The sequence below is a fragment of the Ascidia mentula genome, chromosome 3, assembly GCF_947561715.1.
Source record: "Ascidia mentula chromosome 3, kaAscMent1.1, whole genome shotgun sequence".
NCBI lineage: Eukaryota > Metazoa > Chordata > Ascidiacea > Phlebobranchia > Ascidiidae > Ascidia > Ascidia mentula.
In genome coordinates this window covers 3,268,191-3,291,869 of record NC_138568.1, presented here as the reverse complement: position 1 = coordinate 3,291,869, position 23,679 = coordinate 3,268,191, and the positions used below count along the sequence as shown (strand labels likewise).

The 23,679-nt window shown below is 40.6% G+C and overlaps 2 protein-coding genes across 3 annotated transcripts; one reads left to right on the top strand and one right to left on the bottom strand.

The window, feature by feature from the left end:
• Window positions 1-26: 26 nt before the first annotated feature.
• LOC145893789 (dual 3',5'-cyclic-AMP and -GMP phosphodiesterase 11-like) lies at window positions 27-23,364 on the bottom strand. Of its 2 annotated transcripts, none has more exons than XM_082982127.1 (20): window positions 23,166-23,364; window positions 22,839-22,988; window positions 22,140-22,522; window positions 20,705-20,806; window positions 19,175-19,294; window positions 18,786-18,875; window positions 16,764-16,916; window positions 16,171-16,312; window positions 15,502-15,641; window positions 14,030-14,077; window positions 12,957-13,032; window positions 12,553-12,719; window positions 11,261-11,311; window positions 10,966-11,112; window positions 10,155-10,372; window positions 9,692-9,780; window positions 3,740-3,920; window positions 3,171-3,234; window positions 1,006-1,164; window positions 27-281 (listed from the first exon to the last, which is right to left on the bottom strand). In XM_082982127.1, exons 1-20 carry the CDS (start codon window positions 23,188-23,190, stop codon window positions 171-173), a joined length of 2,616 nt encoding a protein of 871 aa, XP_082838253.1. In that variant the 5' UTR covers window positions 23,191-23,364; the 3' UTR covers window positions 27-170. The 2 variants fall into 2 exon arrangements, with proteins under 2 accessions (XP_082838253.1, XP_082838255.1); XM_082982129.1 differs by lacking the exon at window positions 3,171-3,234 and adding an exon at window positions 2,102-2,165.
• On the top strand, window positions 4,708-9,371 carry LOC145894537 (alpha-1,6-mannosylglycoprotein 6-beta-N-acetylglucosaminyltransferase A-like). The gene is made up of 11 exons (XM_082983152.1): window positions 4,708-4,833; window positions 5,043-5,187; window positions 5,385-5,566; window positions 5,942-6,310; window positions 6,493-6,622; window positions 6,989-7,103; window positions 7,298-7,421; window positions 7,835-8,084; window positions 8,392-8,522; window positions 8,578-8,700; window positions 9,009-9,371. The coding sequence occupies exons 1-11, from the start codon at window positions 4,708-4,710 to the stop codon at window positions 9,369-9,371; spliced, it is 2,058 nt and encodes a 685-aa protein (XP_082839278.1).
• Window positions 23,365-23,679: the final 315 nt, after the last annotated feature.

Here is a 23,679-nt window from a genome sequence, read left to right as displayed (position 1 = left end):
CCCGACCACAAACCAGTTTGTTGGAAATTAAAAGTTTAATGTTGATTTTGCACGAGCGCGTGATACGCACAGAAGATAGAGAAGCGCCACAGAAAACACGAATATTATCGGGAACGTCATGTAAAAAGATTGAAGAATGATTGTGGAGGAGATGGCGATCCGTCGCATCATTACATCGAGGTGCCTATCCTGTTTTTTTCCGCCAATTCTTCCCAATGCTTGCGGTTGTCCAAGCATCCTTTCAGCATTGGCTTTAGGTCTTTTGAGGTCTTTGCCAGAGCCTGGACAAAATGGCGAATATTTTAAGTGAAAACCGTGTTTTCTTACGGCTCGATCTAGGTTTATGTTGACCACGAATATTAGTCACTTAGTTTTGTCTGAAACTATTCGTTCTTCCTGTGAAAAACAGCAAATCTACACCTTTTGAGAATAAAAAGACTGCCCCATATACTGTTATTAACATTTTCATGTTTGAAAACGTTTCGGGAACAACTTATGCCACCATCAGTTTGAATGACGCGGTTGGCGTGGCTCCATTAGTATAAGGAACTGACCTGGCCGTCGTTTTTTTAAACATGACAATGTTGATAACAGCATGGGCCAGTCTTTTTATTCTCAAAATTATGAGTAATTTTGTTTGTGGGCAACCAATACACCTTTTTGTTTCAAAGAAGATTGAATTTTTCTGACGTTTCGCTGTACGAACGACTAGGCTTTTTCGGAGAACAAAACACGGTAGCGAACCCAAGAACGAATAGTTTAGTACCGCGTAGACAAAACCTATTTTTGATTTTATCTCTTGCAGTTTCGAGACTCAATATACAGACATTTAGGCTACTTAGCGCCACATCCCTCAAGTGAGGATAAACCTCACTGTTTGCTTGGAAACTGAAGAGTGTATAACGCAAAGGTTTGGCACCCCCACAATCTCATAGGAGCTCCAAATAAAGCCATCGCATCGACGAACTTTCCCTCCTAATTTTCAAGCACATCGCAAAAACCCACCTCGTACAGTGGAACGCAAATACTGTCGATGAATCCCATTTGCATGTTGGGAAGTTTGTGCTTCAGCTTCCGGTTCATCATGTCGATTGGTTTCTGCTGAAGTTGACTCATCTCGATGTCCCCTTGCAGGAAAAATTCCTCGGCGACTTGTTCAGCCACCTGGCGTTGTAATTGTGTTAGTTTGGTTGGTCTTGGTAATCTTATGTTTTTGGAAACAATTTTAACATACGGCCTCGGGATGGTTTAATAGCGTTAGTCAACAAAATTTTGAGAAAGGTATTTTCATGGCTATTGGTTAATAATATTAAAGGAAAATAACGAATTATTTGTTAGAATTATGACAAGTTATGACTACAACAAGGTTAATTTTACATTATTCATTCGTTTGTGGTTGAATTTTTACATCAACACGAAAACGAAATACAGCATGATACTTACGTATGCATGTCGAAGTACAACGTTATCAGGCCATGCAATGAATAAGAGAGTTAGTGGTGAAGATGGCGAAGCATTCATGCAAATAGATTTTGGTTCACATCGTGATTCGTGACCACAATCAAATGAGATGATATAATTTGTAATAAGCTACGAGCTACCATGCAATCAAAGCTGCTCACTGTCTACACTTGATACATGCATATAACGCGTAATGTGTTTATTAATAGGCACACTCAAACGTTTCAAAATACGAATTTTGTTTAGGATATGCGCGATTGTGACGCGGTATCTAGCAGTTACGCGATTAAGTTGGCAAACGAAAAACAATGTTAACAATTTAATTGAAAACTTAATTAGTTTGTTACCATTCACTGCACATTCCAATGGTTTTTCATTTGTAAATTGCTACAACCATGTCTTTTGAAAACTCATTCCTATAAAACTATTTTATACAACTTAAACAATGCGCGTTACGTGCAAATTAATTTCAGCCAGTTCCATTTGATTTAAGACCACTTTCCGTAGTTTTACAAAAACTGTGGTAAAATTACAATCTTTCGCTAACGTAACGCAACGTTGCGGTAATTGGATCGTAAAAAAGTCAACACGTTGTTGCACGTATATAAACCATATTATCATTGTCGAATAACGTCAGTACCTTGAGCTCGATGGGCCAGGGCTTTGTAATGGCCGAAACATCGGTCGCCGTCATGACCATGCCCCTGCACGAGAATTAAGGGCGCTACAATCGGCAGATGAAGAATTGCGGCAAAAAATAGGGGAAATCCCTACAAACGGACCGCCAGGAGAGCTGCCCAAGACCGTCGAGCGCCTCTAGCGGCGTTTCTATGCTACAACTGGTTGCGGATGTATGGAGATTTCAACGTTGGTGAATTTGATTTAAAACTTTTGTGACTTCCTTGTGTGCTTACTGTGGGTTCGGTTAAAAATCTTTTTGAAAATCAAATGGGATTTTCCAAAAGAGAAAAGTGGATTTTGCCACTACTTGGTTCAAGTAGAAGACATGACATGACTTTATGGCAACGGTGCTGTGCGCAGATTGCGAAAATTTAACAGAAGAACATGAATCATGAAAGACGACGTCACACGTTGAAAAACAACAATCGCATAGATGTTGGTCCTGTCTTTAACGTTTTCGTCGAGAGTGTTTAGGAAGTTGTTCGCTAGCCATCAGCACCACGTTAAACGCGGATCTCCACGACTGGCTTCGTAAAATCAACCCCGCCGACGTCCGAACGTTGTTACGGGAAATCACGTCACCAAATTCAATGCAGTTGCGCTTGTTAAATGTGCATAGCATGCGTGCTGAGGAATCAGGCACCTATAGGATATTGCTGCGCGCATGAACCATTGCCCACTGCCGTGAATAATACATGAGAATATGTTGCATGTGGAACCAGGGGCAGATCCAGGAAAATGGAATATTCGCCCCTTTAATAAATAGGTTACAAATCTACATAAAAAGGGTTTGGAATGCAGGCAAAAGGGTAATCGTAACAATTGATTTTCGTTGATTGCTAGCGTGCTTTATTCGGCGACCAGAAGACTATCTACTCGACTGGGGACAAACAATCGCCGTTAACCCCTGGAGAAAATTCCTGGATCCGCCCCTGTGCGGAATATTGTGTGCACTCATGATATTACAATACGTTTGCATGGTGACTGCAACAGCGTGCGAGAGAGGGTGCTATAGGAAAGAGGGCTACCTTTTTCTGGACACTCCACGGTCTTGTGATGCCAGCGATATCGCATCCGGTTATAACAACGCTCCTGGGGTCCGAACAGAAAGCGGCGTTAAAATAAACAGACAGCTGCGTTGGCTATGTACAAAACTTGTGTGTTTGCACGGTACAGTGGCTTTTTGTTGTATTTGTGTATGGTTTGGTGGCATTGCTAAGAGTAACGATAATAGTGTGAGAAAACAGACTAAAAAAAAAATTTGGAAACTTTTGATTACATATCTAGGAAAGTATTATGTCAAGGTTATGTGTAGTAACATGTAAAATTATCACTATTATTGTAACATTTTTTTAATCTAATGTTCGACATGGATTTTATGCGAAAATGTTTTTGACTACTCGTAAGTACTAAAGTGTTTCCCTTGTGGCTACCCAATATTTATTTTATACTTTTAAGTGTAATAACTGTATAATTGAATCCTAACATACCAAAAATAACTCAAATTGTTTTTTGAAGCCACTGTACTGTGCAACAAACACAGAGCTATTTTGCAGATACTTTTCGCAAATTAGCAAAGGTAAATTTGGCAACGTACCGAAGAAGTTCGCGCTCTCTTTCATTGTTCCCCCATTCCTTCGAATCTGACTTGACCACTTCGAAAAAGGCAGAGCGGTTTTGGAAATAGACAGCCAGGTCTGTGCTCAGTATGGCATGCTGGATGAGCTTCACCACCTGGGCGTACTCGGACGAACTAAGATGGGACAGAATTTCGCAGCCTGCAAAATGCACACGCACATTTACTGAGAAGTTGTTACTCGCGTACTTGAAGGCTATTTCCTAAATATGATATTCGGACAAGTTATATATATATATATATCACTCGGTTTGACATTGATCCAACGATGCAAAGGTGGCCTTATCTGCAAAACTGTTCGTAACGTAAGTTGTCTACAGACATATTCTCAAGGAGAAATAAAATTTCGGCACTGTCGTAGCAAGATGAATAAATGAGATTAAATTTGTATATAGATGTTGTGCAGACCTGTCGTAAAAACGCGTACATGTATAAATTCTTGCATGCCCCAAACGCAAGAGCAGTGGAACCAGTGTTTAGTTAACCGACAAATTACAGTCATAATACCCCGAGGCGAAATTACACAGCAAAGGAAAGGCGTACTTTGAATGTGTGAACACATTAGTCTGTAGTCATTTGTAAGCAGCTGTGTTTTGTTCTGTTGACTTTATTGTATTGTTTAAGCGTAAGAGTTAATCGGAACATTGCCAGGATTCAGTGAGATTCTTAAAATTTGCCCTGAAATTAGGTTTTGCTATGAGGTTATGATCAGTTTAAAGCCTGATACAAACTACAAAGATTTGACTGGAATGCGTGTTCTTCCAAACAGCTGCAAACGTATAAGTAACCATCTTTTGCTTGGTCACAATAAAATAATCCTCTTGTGAAGATAACTGCTGTTTGTAAAAAGATAAAAAGCTGGCCATGGGCTCTAGTGAGTGGTCCAAGGCACTTTGTCGGTGCTACAAGAAAATAATTTCGTGATCAGAATGCGCTGGCGGTACAGAAGGGTTCGACTCTTGGTAATGATCGTTGGTTTCTGCTGGTTTTCTTCTCTCATCGCCCTCCACAGAAGTGCCATAGACGAAAAGAGTGAAACTGACGTAAAAGCCTCTGTAAGCATTAGTGCCTAGTTGCAATTTTCCATAGCTGAGATCTGTTGTTCGTTATTCTATACGGGACAGAAGGATATTTATACACGTAGATTGTTTCAGTCTTGGACGACTAACGTATTGTAGGAAAACTCTAGCAGTAAACAGCAGCATATCATTCGTCTTTGTAAAATTACGATGAGGTTGAAAATAAGAGCTTAATAAATTTTTAGGTTCACATCCACTTCAAGCCGACCCGTGTGATCTGCGGTCAACATCAGACGGAAATTGAAGGCGGGAGAAAATGTCGGCGTAGATTTGAGTATTTACAAAAGAATTGGAAGGAAAACTCATGCTTCAGTGAACATGACGAAATCGGTAAAGATCGTATAAAAATGACCTGAAATTGATTTGTTTTACGTTCTTTATCTTGTACAAAGTGTAACAAAATGTAACAACGTAAACATTATTGAGTTTCCAACCTAAGACAAAGTAAACTATAACGAATTCCAACGCTTATGCTAAACACTGGTTAATTACATTGAACAACTCAATACGTCGGTTTATTTCGTTAGACGAATGCAGCCTCTACCGCCACTTAGTGTACGTCGAACGCGTGTGCCCGGAGCCAAACGATTCCTCGACCTTATTCTCTGCAACTCTTGTGCAACCAAGCGAAAGTCATCGGTTTGTTGGAAAAGCTGTCGTTAAAAAGTCGTTGGAGGAACTCCACGAAAAGTTTGCGGAATGTGGCAAGGTAGTGAAACAACAACATAGAAGTGAAGAGAATATTCAGTGTCACTGTTTGCGGTGTCTTTGGTACGTTTAGCCAATTTTGCCAAATCGGGTCCCACGCTTAAAATGGGGCCCGCGCGTCCAGAAAAAGGTCCCGCAGTGTAGCAGGAAGGGCAATATTGATCGCATCACTGGATCTTGCTCCCGAAAATTGTGATGGCCCTTTTTGGGTGAAGTAAGTATCCACCGGGTTCCGCATTTGTTTATTGCGGAACCCGGTTTATTGGAACCTACTTTACATATCGGATTGTTCCTGACTGTTTGAGACTTGTAACATGAAACAGGCGATAGAAATCTCTCTTGTGATGAGTAACATTCCTGCTTTCACTTCTAACAGGTGTGTTCGTGGATGCAGCAAAGAATAAAGCGATTGGAAGAGGGTTGGATAGACACAGGCAAAAGAATTCAAGTCAATGTGTCTGCAAGTAAACCATCAATTCGACCCAAACTGCGCGTTCTCCTTCATATGGGATTACTCACCAAAGAAGTCGGTTTAAACTTCGGTGAAGCCGCAATGTTCGGCGGCCCACTGGGCGAGTTAGTTCAATGGTCTGATTTGGCTGCCGGACTTCACATTCTCGGACATGACGTAATACTGTCTTGGTCACCTGACCAGCTGGAAAAGGTCATGCGGGGGCGTGGGGATGCCTGCGAGGGCGCCAGGAAATTCGACTTGGTTTACACTGACATTGTTGGACTGATGCAGGTACGAATGAACAGTTTTCAGGGAAATCTATGTTTAATTGTTATTGATAGCATCTTTGTCTGGCAAAAAAGCCTTTTTGATGCTGCGGAAGATTTGTTTCAATATATCGTTCCAAGCCATGATGTTATCGTCCGACTTCACACAAAAATATCTTACTTAACGTCCAACTGATTTTGTTTCAGATTTCCCAGTTGCTCGGGTCACTCTACCACTACAGGTGCTTACTGAGGATCTTGGACGTGTACGGCACGGAACCCGAATTTAACCATCCCTTGTACAATCCCCAGAAACGAAACCCAAGAACATGGGGAGGTCTGTACCCTATAAATGCCCAACACGATCTGTTGACCCGGATTCTCCTACCTGTAACATGTGGTCGTATAGCGGTAGAATAAACACAAGTTTTAGTTCTAGTTGAGGCACATTTTGGTACAAATCTTGGCATAAAGAAGCAAGTAGCTGCCCTGATGTCAATAGCAAAAATACAACTGCGGTACAACTAATAGGGGGAACTGATTGAAGAGAAGAAATACAGTTTCACCCTTTTCCACTTTTCTAGTAAACACTGTAGCATATTTAGATAAGTTCCATGCAAAATTCACACATAAGAGGCAACATGCTGGTTTCTCTGCCACACACAGCAACCAAATAAATCTGTTTTTTTTGTGTGTGTTGCAGGTATAGGTCTGGATACAGCTCAGTTTCTCACTCATTTCCCACATTCTCCTGACAACTCATTTCTCGGATTTGTGGTGGAACAGCCGGAAGCCATATCGACTCCAACATCACAAAAGTACGTCCCAGCTCATCAGAATATTTGTCAAACCGAAGTCTTATTATCTTCAACTTTCTCTTATGTTTAAAAGGCCGAATGTGTCTTTACAATAGCCATGGTTATTCCTTTTCGGTGCACGCATAATGAACATAAACTGTAGGGAAATGGCAGATAGTCACTTATATGCATCCATATAACAGATTTGTGTTTAGGAAAGTTGCACTGCTGTATGGAAAGAAGACAAGTCTGTTGAAGGGAAAGGAGAGATTTTTAAGATCCTTACATCGGTACTTTGATGAGATTCACGCAACAATGCATCAAAAGGACGACGCCTCGGTAAAACGTCATCTATTGTTAGAAAAATAGGTGACAAGCAATGTCAAATTTGAATTCATCAAATATTTCACAAAAGTTTTGGTAACAGTATTATGACTCTCAGACAAAGCTTTCAATAACACCTTGTGATTAAATTTTTCGAGATAATTTCAGGTACATAACAACATCCACGCAGTAAAATGTGGCATCGATTGGTTGGTCAGCCTTCTTATATAGTTCCCAAGCAAACGCATTGATTGCACGTTGAATCATTCAAAACTATAGAGACGTGTTGGGAAAACCAGTCATGTAGCTCCGCGTAAGCATTCAAATGAACAAACATTCTTCTTCACTACTAAACTAAAAACGGACGATTGTAATTTAGGGGAACTAAAAACAACACCAAACGCGCTTCACCACTGTTATTACCACAGGCCAACTGGGATTTGCCCAATTTTCTGATCAACCACCAAAACCTGCCTCAAAACCAGTTTCTTCGATTGCTTCAAACTTCCCATCTCTATGTGGGCCTTGGGCGCCCAGTTGAGGGCCCGGCAGCGTTGGAAGCCGGAGCCAGTGGGGTTATTTTTCTTAACCCCTGTTTTGACCCTCCCCGTGAAGTGGCGGACGGTAAACCCACAAAAAGGGTCTTGACGTCACAAAACCCCTACGCAGAGAGTGTAGGTAAGTATAATCTGTTAGAAATTGAACATTTTTTGGGTCAAAGATTACAATATAAAAGGATTGGTCAGAAACACTGTTTGCTTATGAGAAGCCTTTCAAAAGAGTTTAGTGTAGGTTTTGCAGCGTAAGAAATTGTTGTTAGGGATCGCATTTGTCATTTCGAATCCTGTGTATTTAATCCAATTGGGAGCCTGTCATTAAACTGAACAATCATAGCGTCAAAGGTATCATAAGTTCATGCAAAACTGTTTTTGGTGAATATATGCTTTAATTTTCTTTTATGATACCTCAAGAACTTTTATGACAGGTGAGCCTCTCGTCTACACTGTCAACCTTCACAACCAGAAAGAACTAAACAAGACCTTGGAAAAAATCGTGAAAGCTCCAAGACCGAAACCACACATTCCATTTGAATTTACCTTCGAAGGATTTCTACAGGTAACGGTTGAAGTTCTCCAAATCATGTGTAATGTACACAGAATCGTATTTTCAGAGACTGAACGCTTACGTGGAGCAGCAAGACTTTTGCGACGAAGCTCTACGTACCACGGTCGACTCCAATAAAGTATTTTGGAAAAAGTCGAAAAAGGAGTGGCCCGCTGTGAGACATTTAGAAGTAAGACGTTTTTCTTTGCCAGTGCGTATGTGTTAATTTTTTTTATAATTTTTAAGTGAAAACCATCGAAAAAAAAAGCAAATTCAAATCAATGAAACCATTTGATAAATTTGAAAGAAAATGTGGAATAAATATGTTGATGTACAAATATAACCAACTCCTCAATAATTTTACCTAAGGTTAATGTCATAAAAAATATTAACTATTCATACATTTGTGAAAGTTGCATAACCTGCTATTGCCAAAACCCTTTAAACGAGCTAAAATGCATCACTTACAGCAATATGCATAAAGAAAATTCGTTGCAGGTTCGTCTTGGCAAACAAGGAGAATCATGCACGCACGCATGTTCTCGCCACAAGATGGTGTGCGAGAGAACGTACTTCAAACACCTCAACTCGAGCTCCAGTTTTGAGAAGCAAGAAATATTTTGCCGCACAACTAGGGTCTCTTCACCCCGACAAGAATTATATCTCGCCAAAGAAACGGGACATGACGTCATAGTGACGTGTCACTCCCCGAGTTTAGATCCGGAAATTGGCGAGTGTTTATTGCAGAGTGACGATATGCTGTATTCCTGCGCTTGTGCGCCACCAAGCGGGGTGCAAAGAATTTGCCCCTGCCGGAAATTTAGGTTTGAACAAATAGCACTGTGTGAGGATTGGGTGTAGTTATATGTAAACGTAACTTGTTTCTTTTTTATTTGTTGCGTCGCCTCGGAATGTCTTTGAAACTTCAACGCAAACTATGATAATGTTGTCTATGCAAGTAGTGTACACTCAGTGGTTTCATGTGACATTTTTTGAAATGTACATTTGAAGTATTGATATTTTGTGTTTTAAACAACTTTTGATTCGGTAAAGTAATGAAAGTGACGATTCTTGAGTTTATGTTGAATAAAAACATTTCTTTAAACTTTGATTTGGTCGTGTCCTTTCCTTACAATCTAATTTTTAATCAAAATCGTTAAAAAAGCGAACAAAGATTAAACCTCCACTCTGTAACAGCATGAGACACTGGTTGTAGTGATGATGTTCCATAGTTGATGTGGAATATAGTCGAGCGAGGGGGTGTTCGATCCTGTGAATGGAGAAAATAGGTTTGTTGATGTAAACACCCCTGAGTCTTTCATTATCTGTGCATTATTTCAAATGTAAGTTGGTGGACCTATTTTTCTATCATCTTCCCGTTTGACGGTTGTTTTAAGAAACAGTTTTACTACGTATGAATAAACGGTTTCGGCCGTATTTTTTGAAGCAATTGAAAGTTTTTTCAACTGATGATGACATAAGCTCTTGCCGAAACATTATAAATACTCAAACATGTCAATATTTAAACAGTATGGACCAGTCTCCTTATTCTCAGAATTATGACTAAATCCGTGTTCCTAAAATAAAACATATTTACAATCAAGCCGTATTTCTGGGCACTATCGCCGCAACAAACTCTCTTACTTGGCCTGGAAAGCGTTGTTGGTTCCCCTGTGGTCGAGATCGTGCGAAAGACATGAAATAAGCAAGGCCAGCTGCTCGTAGTCGTTGAACACTTTACGTAGGCCGCCTATTTTGATCATGCAGAAGGCGCTTTGACAGACGTTGAATGCGTGTCTCCAGTTGTGATACCTCACAGGTCTGTAGTTGCGCTTTACGCTCGCAACCCAGCGGCATACGGTCTGCGCATAAAGTCCTCATTGAGAAGTCATAATTCAAACTGTTTTTAATAAAACCTGCAGGTTTATATATTGTATGTACAGTAATGTTTCATGCAATGGCATGATTGGCATCCTTGTTTGGCTATCACATTTGTCGCATCGAGATCATTGGGTTTACAGGCTTTGTAGCCCAGGATGCCTGTGTATGTACAATATATAAATGCTACGGTAAAGGTTCGTTTGCAAAGTGAACCAAATAATCACAGACTTTCGAAATCCTTTCACTTTCGTATCAACAACCAGTTCTTGAACCCCATTCTGATATCCGAGCCACATTGGATCAACAATAAAAAATGTCTGTTTTTTAGGTATATTGATATAATCATGCCCCTTATTTTGTTGGGTACGTGATGCAAATTTTTTATTTTACCAAATCAAAAAAATCAGCCTTCCCCCGGAACCCGCTATGAACAGACAGCGCACCTCAAGGAGTGCAAGTGTTTAACCAGAGGTGTTTTAAACTCCCCTTCGTCACTTGATGTGGATACCGAGATGGTTGGGAAAAGTTTAAATGCATGACCCAGCAGAGCTACAATCCATCACCGTGGACATACCTGTAGATCAATGTGGAACTTGTCGAGCAGATTCATGTCCATAAACATGCGCACTGTTGCCTTCAGTGTGTCGTGGTCTGAGAGCTTGGAGTCGTCAAAGTTATAGCTCAACAAATTATACTTTTTCGACGATGGAATTTCGCTTTTCTGTGGAAAACACATCGCGCCATAGCTTTAGGCTTCAAATAAAGTGCCCTTATATTCTATATTAAAATACAAGGTGTTGATTTTAGGTGAGGATGTCCAAGCCTGTAACACACAACAACAAAATCATAGGCAAATCAAAACTATTTACCGCCAGTTGAAGAGATTCGGTAGGTGACGCAATGGCATGGTATGAAAGGACCTGAAAAATAATCAACAACACTGGTCAAGTCCTGATCCATATATCCAGAAGAAAATATGATTGGGTTTTGTGACCATGGATACCCAAGTTACAAAATCCAGTGCGGGTTACAGAAAACATTTGAAGCATGTTTCTTCTAATATAGTGCTTCTACTACACAATGTGTACAAAATAAACAACACAGGAGTGGTTTAAACTTGTAGCACTTGGATTTTGACTGCGCGACACAGCATTTGTTCTATGAGGTTAAAGGTATTTCCTGTGCCACAGCAGTTAATATGTAGCAGACCAAATTTAAACGTGCGACAGTAAATTACAGCAATTTTAACACCGCAATTTATTGCTGTAGTTCGCTTGCCAACATTGTAAACAAAATACAACGCACGAAATTGCACTTTTATTGCCATTGCTGCATGAACCCTGGGGGGACATGATCTCGAATGTGTTCCATTCCAAGCGCTTGGAAAACATCACGAGGACACAAATAAAACACTTAAAACCGAGGTATTGTGGTAAAATTTAATGCGTATTGGTGGTACGATTATTACTGCTTTTTCAAGAAAGCTATTTTCAAGAACTAAATTTCATTAATGCCTCTTATATTGTGGTTAACAGCCTTTTTTTTGGCACAACTCGCTTCGTAAGGTGTACACCGCAAAGCTGTAATTATTGGTTATCAGTAAGCTGGAAAAACAATATGAGCAGTAGAAGAACAGTGCAATACATATTTACTTGTGCTGCTGTTTTCAAAAGTTTGAGGAAACTGTTAAATTTACAGTTCTGTGCATCATTTTTCTGGTTCACCGGTTACATATCACTAGGGTAAAGTGTAGCTTCAATTCAAGCTATTTTTAAGGCCTTTTATGAGTGCTTTAAAAAAGTGGAACCGCCGACCCACTATAGTTTCTAAAACAGTGACCTAACCATTGGCGCCATCTGCTTAAAAAGGGTTATAAATTATACGACAAAATTAGGGTAGGTATATTTCTGCGTGTGAGCCTGGCACCCACAGTCACGTGACCATATAAAATAACAACCGAAATGATCCCAATCCAAACACATGCACCTGACGGACTGAATACGTGGCCAGGCAAATTGATCAAAGAATCATGCGACTTGCGAAAAAACGAAAACCAGAAATTTTTCCACCGCCGATATATGGCCAAGGAAATAAACTACGTCAGCTATCAACCGCCGATATATGAATAAACTAACGCTGGCGCAGGTTAGCCATCACCTACTTCAAGAACGACTTGTTGTTTCGCTGCCAGTCTAGCTGTCTCCTCGTACATCTTGGTGTTTGAGATACCCAAACCGCAAAATATAGCGAAGGCCTCGAGGATCTGAACATCGCTCTGTGTAAAATGGGGACCAGCCTTGGGCAACTTGTTGACGAGCTGGATGACGCCTAGAATGTGCGGAAAGTTTGATGTATTTAAACTGAATATTACACTCGCATAATAGCCTAGGAATATTTGACTGGGTGTTGGTGATGGCTGTAAGTGCCTAAATAAAACCCGTCGCCAAAAACCTTAAAACGTTTGGTAATTACAAGAAGGAAACAGTGTAATGGTAAAAACTGTGTTTGATTTGAAAACAGGGTCATTTTTGTCCGAAAACTTGAACTGAAAAGAGGGAAACATACCGAGGACCTGTCGAAGGCTATCTCTTATAGGAATACACAGCAAGGAACGCGTAGTGAACCCAAGTTCCTTGTCTTCCTGTAATTCACAAATACCAGTTAAAAACAAAAAAAAATGACTTGTATTGTATGTCCACCCATTTATCGACGTAGTACTGAGCCAAAATCTCGCCCTAGCGGTTCATTCATCTAAAATTAGTAAAATTAAACGTTTGCTGGCAGTTGCTGATGCCGCAAGTGCCGAATTCCTTTAACGCGGAACACAACATAGCGACCAACGTTAGTCACACAGAAGAATGCAGCTTAAAGGGCATTGCAAGTCTCGAAGCGTTAATTAACACGTCAGAACAGCGCGCTCCCGGTATTGTGACTGGCAGGAATTGACACTGCAAGTTTTAATTGTGGGTTGACTACGACAGGTCGTCAAACGAGGTCTTTGCACCTGCGTTAATCACGTAGAAGACGCGAAAACAGGACAAGAAATATTAAGTGGGACCTTTTTAACCTACTTTGTTACTCTGTGCGAAACCATGCAGTACGTCCGACAATGGTAAACACATTCTTTTGGATGGGAAATATTGAAAAAAAGTGTTGTATTATATCTATTTTACGTATGTTATGATATTGATTTTCATGTGAGTAAAATGCACCTCTTCAAATTTTTTTCAAAGCTTGTTAGCTGGCTTTAATGAAAACACTTCCCTAAAATTGCCCGAGATTTAAATTCCCACTGGAATCTACTGAATATGTTTGCCATCTTATGAGAATTGTTCGATATAAGTTACATCGATCTGTGCTTCAATATACAGTATGACAGAAAATATCGCTAATAAAAGGCCTATCTTCCCAATTCATAAAACGATTTTATACAAAAACTACGTTGCTTCTGCATGCTGAATATCAGGTCAAACATACAACTTAAATGAGACAATTTTAAAGAAAATCAAAATGGCGTCGACTGTCATAGCGTTTCGTGTTGCTTACGTAATTACCCACACAATTACATGTTAAAGCTCGGTATATGGAAATGACATTAGCTTATATCCTCAGGTTAAACACGTTTGTCGTCGGCTTACCACAAACTGGAACCTCGAGTCCTTCTCTGCGTCGCGGACGTTCACCACCTGAAACACAGTCAGCAAACAAGCGGTATCAGCGATACAATGTACGATGGTGCGCCTCGCACGGGCGAGTCAACACCGAGATTGTAACTGCAAACTGACCCATAGCCCTTTGGATACAGCTATCTGGTTATATCTGTTTGCTCAAACACAGATTTGCAACGTACGGCATGTCAAGTGGTTGGTAAATGAGCTTTGGTGGGCTCCAAACCCATTTCAATGTTTTGGGTTCGTGCGAAACCGTTGACGTTGTGGGCGACGAACGGTTTAGGCCATTAACCTCCAGACAGAGCAACCCACCTCGGGGATATCAAACAATACGAATAGTCAACTATTCCCCCATGCATTACTTAATCATGATATTTATAATTCTCCGCAAATTGGGTAACTTGGTCCCGTTTCAACTACAACATGGGGGTCCTGCTTTCATTACTAAGCGAAAACCTTAGTGAATTGCTGGGTACATGCGCATGGGCAATAATGAAAGAAAGGCTTTGGTTGCGTGTACACGAAACATACCATAATTGCAGTATTACACAGCAAAGCGAACAAACATTTGTCAGTTAGGAAAGCACTTGGATTTCAGATAAGACTGTTTACTGTTACTTTCCAGAGACAACATTACGACCACGTATCAACATCGTCATTTAACACATATTTGAGGCCAATCCTGTCGACAAAAAGCGACAAAGAAAGCTCATAGGAACAATGTCCTGGCTAGACTCTCTGACATCACCCGAGCAGGTCCCGCCCAGGCCACGGAAACTGGGAACATTAATGGACTTCATTTGTGTACTCCAGGGGTTTCGTTGTGTGTTTGGTTTGGGAGAGGGTCAAATATTAACGTATATGTGAGCGTCCTGGATTGAGCAAACGAGTAACGGATGTGACAAGTACGAGGGACGTTTACCAGAAACACGCTGTGGGAACAGAGTTGATTGACGGCTGTTGAAAGAGAAGTGTTTGTCACGGTAAATATGCGTTCGTTCCTACAATTCTTCCTTTTGAATTACACCTTGTGTGTTTCGGTTATTAACATAGGAACAAATGCATTTAGTAAACATGACCACAGATTTTAATGAATCAAAATTCTGGTAAGATATTAGTGGTGTCCTACAACTCTCGTTATCATTAAATAATTTAATAACACAAACGTCAAGAAAATAATATATAATTTAATAACTATAACATAAACGTTAAGAAAAGAATATGTAGCGTCCGATATGATCAGCTCTTTTAATAAATATAAAACCAATGCTTCTCAAACCCTACAGTAACACCCATGGGCCTGTTGTCCCTAACTCATCCAAAAATCGCAAACGGCAAGCAAAAATCATCCGAAAACGCCATATTGAATGACACTGGACACAGGAGTGCCAGAGGCCACCGTTAAAAAAACCAGGTCAGAAAATTGAAATCAAACCTACCTGTCCGGTTTGTCGAACGAATGAGGTGATTGCAATATTAAATGGAACTTTACGCTTGTTGTTGTCATTCCCCAGATTCGCCAACTTGTTTTGCAACGCAATTTCGTCCGAAACATGTTCGAATGTTTGTTTGAAGAGATCTGATATAAAAAATAAACTTCAAAAGATCAACATAAAAAATTTTTTTCGGAATTTTTAATTCTCTCTCCGGACCAAGTTTCTAAGGTGAGTTGGGTCTGGACTCAGTAGTACCATATACGCTAAAGGCTGAGACAATATACCGACGTAATCATGTCAAACCAAAAAGTGAGTGGGGCTTCAACCCTAAAGCAGTGTTGCCCAATCGTGAACCGGTGACGCATTTAACCTTAGCAAAATGTTACAATGATGCACCGGAACGATGTTGACATTTTCGGAGTTGTAGCACTGCGGTTTTAACGCAATGTTTAACCTATATATTACAGACGAATTCGCTGACGTACAACGATGTTTCTTTTTCGACAGTTCAACAGCTGAAAGGTCATGCAGTCTGATATAGAAATATAATTCGTAGCCTCCACGTAAGTTTGCGACGCCCAACGACATTGGAACGACGCTCCATTTTAGAACATCTGCCCTAATGGATAAAATAACCCCTACAAACGCAGGCAATAAAATCTCAACACTTGCTTTCGGGGTGAGAAGGATCTGCCAAAAGGACGGACGCCCGTTCACAACTCAACAAGGATGTGGAGTGAGTAAGAATGGTTTCCATGAGGACTGATAGCGAACTTTGTTCTTCGAAGAGCACGCGCGCAAGGTCCAGAAGAATCTGAAATGTTGAAGAGTCCAAAACAAACGTTTTCTTGCGTATAATTGTGCAGTGATCGGTGATAAAAAGTTTGTTTGTTTCTAAGTTAACAAGTGACGATGATTGTGAGGTTTTCCAATATGGCCCAATAACATAAACCATGGGGATTGTTATTAAAGGACGCGGTCCTATAGGCAACGCGGTCCCCGATTAGTTAACAATATGCGGTACACACCTGTTCTTCACCTAAAATGGGGCGAAGTATAACTCAGGGGTGAGACCCATGTTTAATTTTGTTTGTCTCTCTATGATAAAATGCTGGGCGCTTTAAAAGAGCGGACCCCCGATTAAGTGTGGGCCCAATTTGGTCAAATTCATTAAATGTGCGAAGTACTGACCTTCAGTGCTCAGCTGGTTAAAAATCCACACAATAACTTTTAATATATCTAATGCGTTAGCGGTTGTGAATCACCTCATTTCTCCTATTCTCCAACTGAACTTTCTCGAAGATCTGAGCGTTGTGGATTGCGATCCCGCAAAATCCGAGGTAGGAGGCGAATATCTTCTCATCCTTTTCGGTGAATACTCCCTGGTTTTTGTTTATCACTTGTGCGACTCCAACTATCTACAAATGTGAAATAAATGTCAAGGTTGTTACAGACAGACTATTTGAAAACATGAAAACTTTAACAACAACTAAACGTGAAAAACTCACTGCAAAGGTGAAGAAATAATAAAGAAACAGTCCTGTGGTTAGTGCTTTGAGGTAAGCTACGAAATATATGACCCACTAAAACGAAACCTATTTTCCTTCCCAACAAAATTAAATTACAGTTTAGTACTTAGTAAAGGACGTTAAATTAAGCGGTAATTTTTTGTCGTTGCTAGGTTTTAGCCAAGGCACCAGAGAAAAACCTCAATATTTATGTTTTAAATTGCAGCAAATAGGACACATGGAAGGCCATCATAAACGTGGTTCCTCACTTAAATCGATACAACCGAACCACAACTTAATGTCATTTACTGGGGCGGCAATTATATAGGCTTCTGGGACGCCCCGTTGTCGGTTTGTCGATAAATCGATCGGTTTAAGAAAACCGTCGGTACCCATTAAGGCGAACCAACGGTCGATTGCAGTTTGAGCGTCTTGCGTTAAAACATCTTCTTTGTAAGCATTAGCTTCACCAAATGTACAGCTTGTTTTTAGCTCTCTGCCTTGGCGAAAAAAAAACAACAAAAGGCAAGACCTGGATTGGTTGGTGTTTTAAGTTCTACCCTCACATCACAAAAACGGCATGTTGAAAAACTAACAATACAATAACAGGTGTTATACCAAAGGCATTGCAAGCAGTTTTTTGTAGCTGAGTTTATGTGGCGCACGGTGAACGAAACTTCAAGGTTTCTGAGCACAGGGGTAAGATATCAAATTGCGGGATGTCGGCGGCTGCAAGGTCGTTACGAATTTAATGATCCATAACGCCGTGTGACGTCAGAAGGTAGAGATAAAATCTTTGTTCGAATTGGGGCAAACAAACTTTCTGGATTCTTGCTGCGCCATTTACATGATTGATACGCTCGCTCATATCGACAACCACGTGTTTGAGAAATTGCTGGAAGGAGAACTGGCGCTGTAACGGCCTGAAAAAGGGGTTTTGCCGCTCCGCGGTGCGGTTTTTATTGACGTTTTTGGACGTTTATGATGTACAGCAGGTATGTAAATTGTGAGATGCAGCAACGGTGATATATTATTGTTGCACCAATGCAGTTTTGATGAATTGCGTCTGCTTGGCTGTCTACGGGAAGTTGAACTGAAAAAGTTGTACAACACCGGCAATGTACACTTGCAACAATTAGGTATGCAAACCCGTTTATTGTGGTTCGATTTGTGTAGGTTCGTTTGCGTTGTGCAACACCAATATTCAGGTATATATTATTATTTACTCTGCACTTACGACTTATGGATGTTGTATGCGAAGGGAACGCCCACCACGAAACTCACGGAGCCTGCTCGTAACACAGAGGACACTGTCGTGACGTATAACCTCTCAACGCCAGCAGTGCGCAAACAATGAATGACGCAACACCGCTAATACGCAGGGCCGTTTTAACTACGTAGGCTCCAGTAAGTGTGTCGACTATCAAACCGGGCCGATATGACGTTTATACGTTTGCATTTGATTTATGGAAGCGGCATTGCGAGTTTGATGTAAACGCAATCGTAATGGTTTGCTTGTCGGTGTCTTATTTAGTGCAAAGATTTTATAACAACTTATGACAACGTTGTAAAACACTCAGAACAAACTTCAAAGCGTTTGCAGTTATCTTTGATTTAAAAAATGTTTGGAGCTTTGCTCCCACTGCGCATAGGTCGAGCTGACCAACTTCGATAATGTTAAAAATTCGCACCAACCGCTTTTCATGCGTTTAATGGCATAAAGCCAAGGATAAAAACTATGACCACTTGAATGATAACAAGAAATTTATTTGAGCTTACCCGTTTTCCTTGGTCCTTAATAGGCATGCACAGAATGCATCTCGTCTTGTAACCCGTCTTCAGGTCCACATTCTGATTAAAACGCTTGTCCTGTAATAAACAACATTCTCACAGTAAATATCACCACAAAATAATCCATTCGAGGCATTTTCTTGAAATTTAAGTCCAACGTGTCCGCTCTATAAAACATGGTTAAGTATTCAAATCACGTCGGGGTCACCAACAGCATGATTACCGTGTATTTTATGGACTGTCTGATAGGTAAAAACGTTTCAATTCCTAACGGGAGGCGCAAAGGTAAAGGCATAGCACACAAAGAGAAACAACACGATTCGATTAACTTAAAGATGGCATCAGCCCCAGAACGCCCGTTATCGCGGGAAACTCACGTTGTACGCGTCCGGGATATTCATGGCATTTCCCGTCAGCGCGACCAACCCGGCGATTCCGGTTCCGAGTTTGATTCGAATCTCGTTCTTTTTCACCACGTTGTCTTCGAGCGTCGACTCCTGGCGAAAATAAAAAAACATAAATACGGTGAAGTACCTTAATTTTGTGACGTAATGAAGATACAATCTAGCATTTCGGGGCTCATTTTGGTTACGAAGTTCCTTACAGAAAGTTAAACTTATTATTGACGTGACTGCACAAAGCCACTATTTACTTGGGTTGACTGTCTTGATTTATCGTCACAATATCCACCACGGGTTCGCGGAAATACGAAAACCACGACGACGTAACACCGTGTGAAAAATACTATTGTATTATTGGGTTGGGATAATTCGGAGGGTAATGCGCAATTAATTGAACCGTATGTTTTGGCAGAGATTACCACAACAGGACTTGTATTTTCTCGATATAAACAACAAGGACCATAATACAGGGATTGGGGGCTAACTGTTTGTTGATCCTCGAAAGGTGACGGGAAGTATATGGGACATGTTTTAGTTAGGGTTGCTTATTGTATGGAACATGTTTAAGTTAGGGTTGCCTTTTGTATGGAACATGTTTTAGTTAGGGTTGCTTATTGTATGGAACATGTTTTAGTTAGGGTTGCTTATTGTATGGAACAAGTTTTAGTTAGGGTTGCTTATTGTATGGAACATGTTTTAGTTAGGTTGCTTATTGTATGGAACATGTTTTAGTTAGGGTTGCTTATTGTATGGAACATAGTTTAGTTAGGGTTGCTTATTGTATGGAACATGTTTTAGTTAGGGTTGCTTATTGTATGGAACATGTTTTAGTTAGGTTTGCTTATTGTATGGAACATGTTTAAGTTAGGGTTGCTTATTGTATGGAACATGTTTTAGTTAGGGTTGCTTATTGTATGGAACATGTTTTAGTTAGGGTTGCTTATTGTATGGAACATGTTTTAGTTAGGGTTGCTTATTGTATGGAACATGTTTTAGTTAGGTTTGCTTATTGTATGAAACATGTTTTAGTTAGGGTTGCTTATTGTATGGAACATGTTTAAGTTAGGGTTGTTTATACGTTTTGGAAAGGTCGAACTTTGTGCAAAGGACCAAGAAACTTTAAGATTAAACAATCATGATGTCCCTTGGAAAACACCACCCAATTTTGAACTTTTCGTGGCTTCATGGTATTGATTATATTACTACTCAGGTCAATGCCTTGTTTCTTAGTTTGTTGCTCCACAAGTCAATGTAAAGGGTATTCAGTGTTTTGCAAAATACACAAAACGAACTTTAATTTAAAAAGGATAGTTTTTTAATTTGAAAACTTAAATTAAAATTATTAAAAAGGAGAGTTTAAACGTTTTGATTTTCTCGTCTCGGACTTTTGAACAAACCCAACGTATGTGAACCAAAGCAGACTGGGCAACACACAAAATTCCTCTTACATCTTTAATTTTTCATTGATTAAATTTCAGAGGGATTCGTAAGGAGCAGACGTCTTACCTTATTAACATCGAAGAGCCGACTAACGAGGAATTTCTCCCCTCCTTTCTCCTGCAGAAGGAATAATGAGCACCTGTCGGCATCGAGGAGAATGCTTACGTTCTGTAATAAGAATCGATCGTTTGTGGAATATCTTTAATTACACGACAATTTGTAATTTAAAACTCACCAGCAGCTGGGCACAATTCCCAGTATGCGGTTTCGTAATATGCCCTCATTTGCGTTGGCGTTTGTTTACACAGTTGAACAAATTCACAACATATTTGAAATTATTGCAGTGACGTAATTTATTACCAAATCGTAACTGCAGCATTTACAAACTTCTGTGTCACAAATGTATGAAAATCTTATTGCTAAAAGTTTGTTTTGAATTTATTCCGTAGACGAACGGTAGTCTTGCGTCCGCCACGCTGATGTGCATATTACCGCACTCGGCACAAGCAATATCCGCCCTTGAAAAAGGCTCAAGGTCACAACATGTGCGGTAAAGAATGTCAAGCTCGTGACCTCCGGTCGACTTGCAAGGTCGGGCCGCGGAAAAAACTGTTGTTGGATAAAGCCGTCCATTGACTACAACGGCGGGTTGTTTACACACAAACCAAATGCCACGCCTTGCCGCAAGTGCGAAGCGAAGCCGGGAGATAAAAATAGTTGCAGCGAACGCAGCGGAGTTGGATGCGACTACATCGCACAGACTAAACAAATTCCGCGTTAATGTGAATTTCTTGCGTGGTGGAGATGGCTAATGTTTGTTTGGCGTGTTGGGCATCTCATCTCGCAGAAAAACTCGTAACCGCGTCGAAGCCACAAGGTTCACGCGTGGCATTCGCGGCTCTTTCGCAGCTGCGTTGGTTGACCGCATTGCGCTTTATTTCTTCGCAAATTTAATGCGTTTATGTATTTCCCGCTACGTGATGGAGCTGTTAAATCAACGCAAATGTTATGGAAATGTATCAATTCTGCGTAAGTTCCCAATAAAGGCCTTTTATCCCACGAGCGGAAATTTCACCTCTTGCTGCTTGTGCAACTTTCCGTATCGTCTCATCTATGCAGGAGGAATTAGGTAAAACGATACGCTGAAATCGCTCAAGCGCTCACGTTTGCACACATTTACGCTGTTATGCGCTGTGTCTCCGGTATCCTAGAGTTTGCCAACTGCTTCTTTTCAAGAAATTAATCGGTGCGATTTTGCGTCACTGTGAACTGGTTGGAAAACCGTCATATTTCTAATGATGACGGATAAAGCTTTAGTAATTTACAAGATGGGCACTTTTCTTCCGCTGTAAATAAACTAACTATAAAGACACATACGAGTTTAATACCGAATGTCAAAGCGTAACACAGAATGTCTTTTGACTAAAAGATAACTCATAAAAACCTTAGACAGATCGAAACGAATATCACACAAGTTTTCTGTTCGTAGAGGTAAACTTACCTGCAGAATTCGATGGCTAACCGACGTCACATCAAGATCCATGGCTATGTCCATCACCAGTTCCATGATCATATCACGTTCGTCAATTACAGCCGTCGGATTGCTGTCTGTTTCTTCGACGTCGGGTTCGACATTATTAATTACCGGTGCATGCCACGCTGAAATCCGGCGGGCTTTTAATTTTCTTCCGATCCCTGAGCGTCTAGGCGTGGTGGGTGACAAGTTCTCTGGTTGGTAGAAACTTGGCGAGCCGAGTTCGTCCGTTGATACCATAGCCTTTAGTGGCAGGTAGCTAGGGTTAATGTCTTCGTGACTGATTTTTCGAATTGGGGTTTTTCGACCTGCGCTCGTTTCGCTAGCTGAGCTTGCCGGTCTGTCATCATCTGTAAAAACACACGTGGAATGTGTTATTACTTGACTAATTCTCTTATAGGACTGCTTCATTTTTGTAAAGGTTTTTTAGTGATGGAAATACACTGATAATTGGGCCTGCTGGGTATCTATAAATGCTAAATGCCGTTGTTTAGAAGTATTTGAAAGCCGCGTAGAAAACATATTAAATGAACTTTTCACCAGCAGACCGCAATATTTACGAGCTTTATTGTCATATATTGTTCATTAAAACCCTATGAAAATTTGTGCAATCAGGGCAAAGTGTGAAAGAAAGATACAACTCAGGCCAACAACATAGTTGCATACTTGCGTTTACTCCATCGATTATCGGCAGTTTTCGTTCGTCAGCGGCAATACGGATTACTCTGTCGGCAAGCCAGGTGTTGATCATAGACTGCGTTGCTTTGCGCATGAAATAATCGAATGTGAAATCCGGATGGTCGTCCAACCACTCCTCTGCGTTTTGCAAGAGTGGTAAGTGTTAAAAAACTTAACGTTGACACAAATGTGGCCAGAAAAGTCTCTGCATAAACGTCTTACGAAAACAAAAAAATTCCGTTGGAAATGCTCATTACCTCGCCGTGGATAATCAAACAGCACTGTGGGATAGTCATAAATTCACGTAATACTCACCAATTTGGTGCTCATCAAGGACCATGTTTGGACGTGACGTCACCAAATGCGTAACTTCGACGGAAGGTGTGGATTCCGCCCTAGGGGCTGATTGAGAAGTGCGGTGTAATTTCCCTGTACGCGCTGTGGTCAGATTACAACTTCGATCGGTTATTTAAACAGCATTGCAATTGCGGTAGCGCTAAGAGACGGACAGCTGGTGTCTGTGTGAATTGGAACACAGATTGCGGATACATTGTAATAGCTCCGCGAATTTTCTCCAGAAGATAAGACACAAATAGAACCGTATTACATTTTCGATACGGCCTCGAAATCCCGGGCGACGAAAATGCTAATGCAGACCTTTACTCTACTACAGGTCTAGCTTACCACAGGCAAGTGTTGTTGTGTATCATCTGCGGTCGCACGCTTGGCTAAATTTAGACGACGGCTACAGACTATCCACGAACTGACTTTAAACTAATCTAAAGGAAAAGTTACGACCTACTTATCTATGCCCGCCACATAGTTAGTA

Excerpts from the sequence above, each read along its gene's own strand:
- LOC145894537 (XM_082983152.1), top strand. The coding sequence starts at position 4,708 with ATGCGCTGGCGGTACAGAAGGGTTCGACTCTTGGTAATGATCGTTGGT. Across the intron at positions 7,104-7,297 it reads TCGACTCCAACATCACAAAA|GAAAGTTGCACTGCTGTATG; the intron begins GTACGTCCCAGC and ends ATTTGTGTTTAG. Across the intron at positions 8,701-9,008 it reads CCGCTGTGAGACATTTAGAA|GTTCGTCTTGGCAAACAAGG; the intron begins GTAAGACGTTTT and ends AATTCGTTGCAG.
- LOC145893789 (XM_082982127.1), bottom strand. The coding sequence starts at position 23,190 with ATGGTCCTTGATGAGCACCAAATTG. Across the intron at positions 14,078-15,501 it reads TCGTTCGACAAACCGGACAG|GTGGTGAACGTCCGCGACGC; the intron begins GTAGGTTTGATT and ends ACTGTGTTTCAG. Across the intron at positions 3,235-3,739 it reads AGAGAGCGCGAACTTCTTCG|GAGCGTTGTTATAACCGGAT; the intron begins GTACGTTGCCAA and ends TTCGGACCCCAG.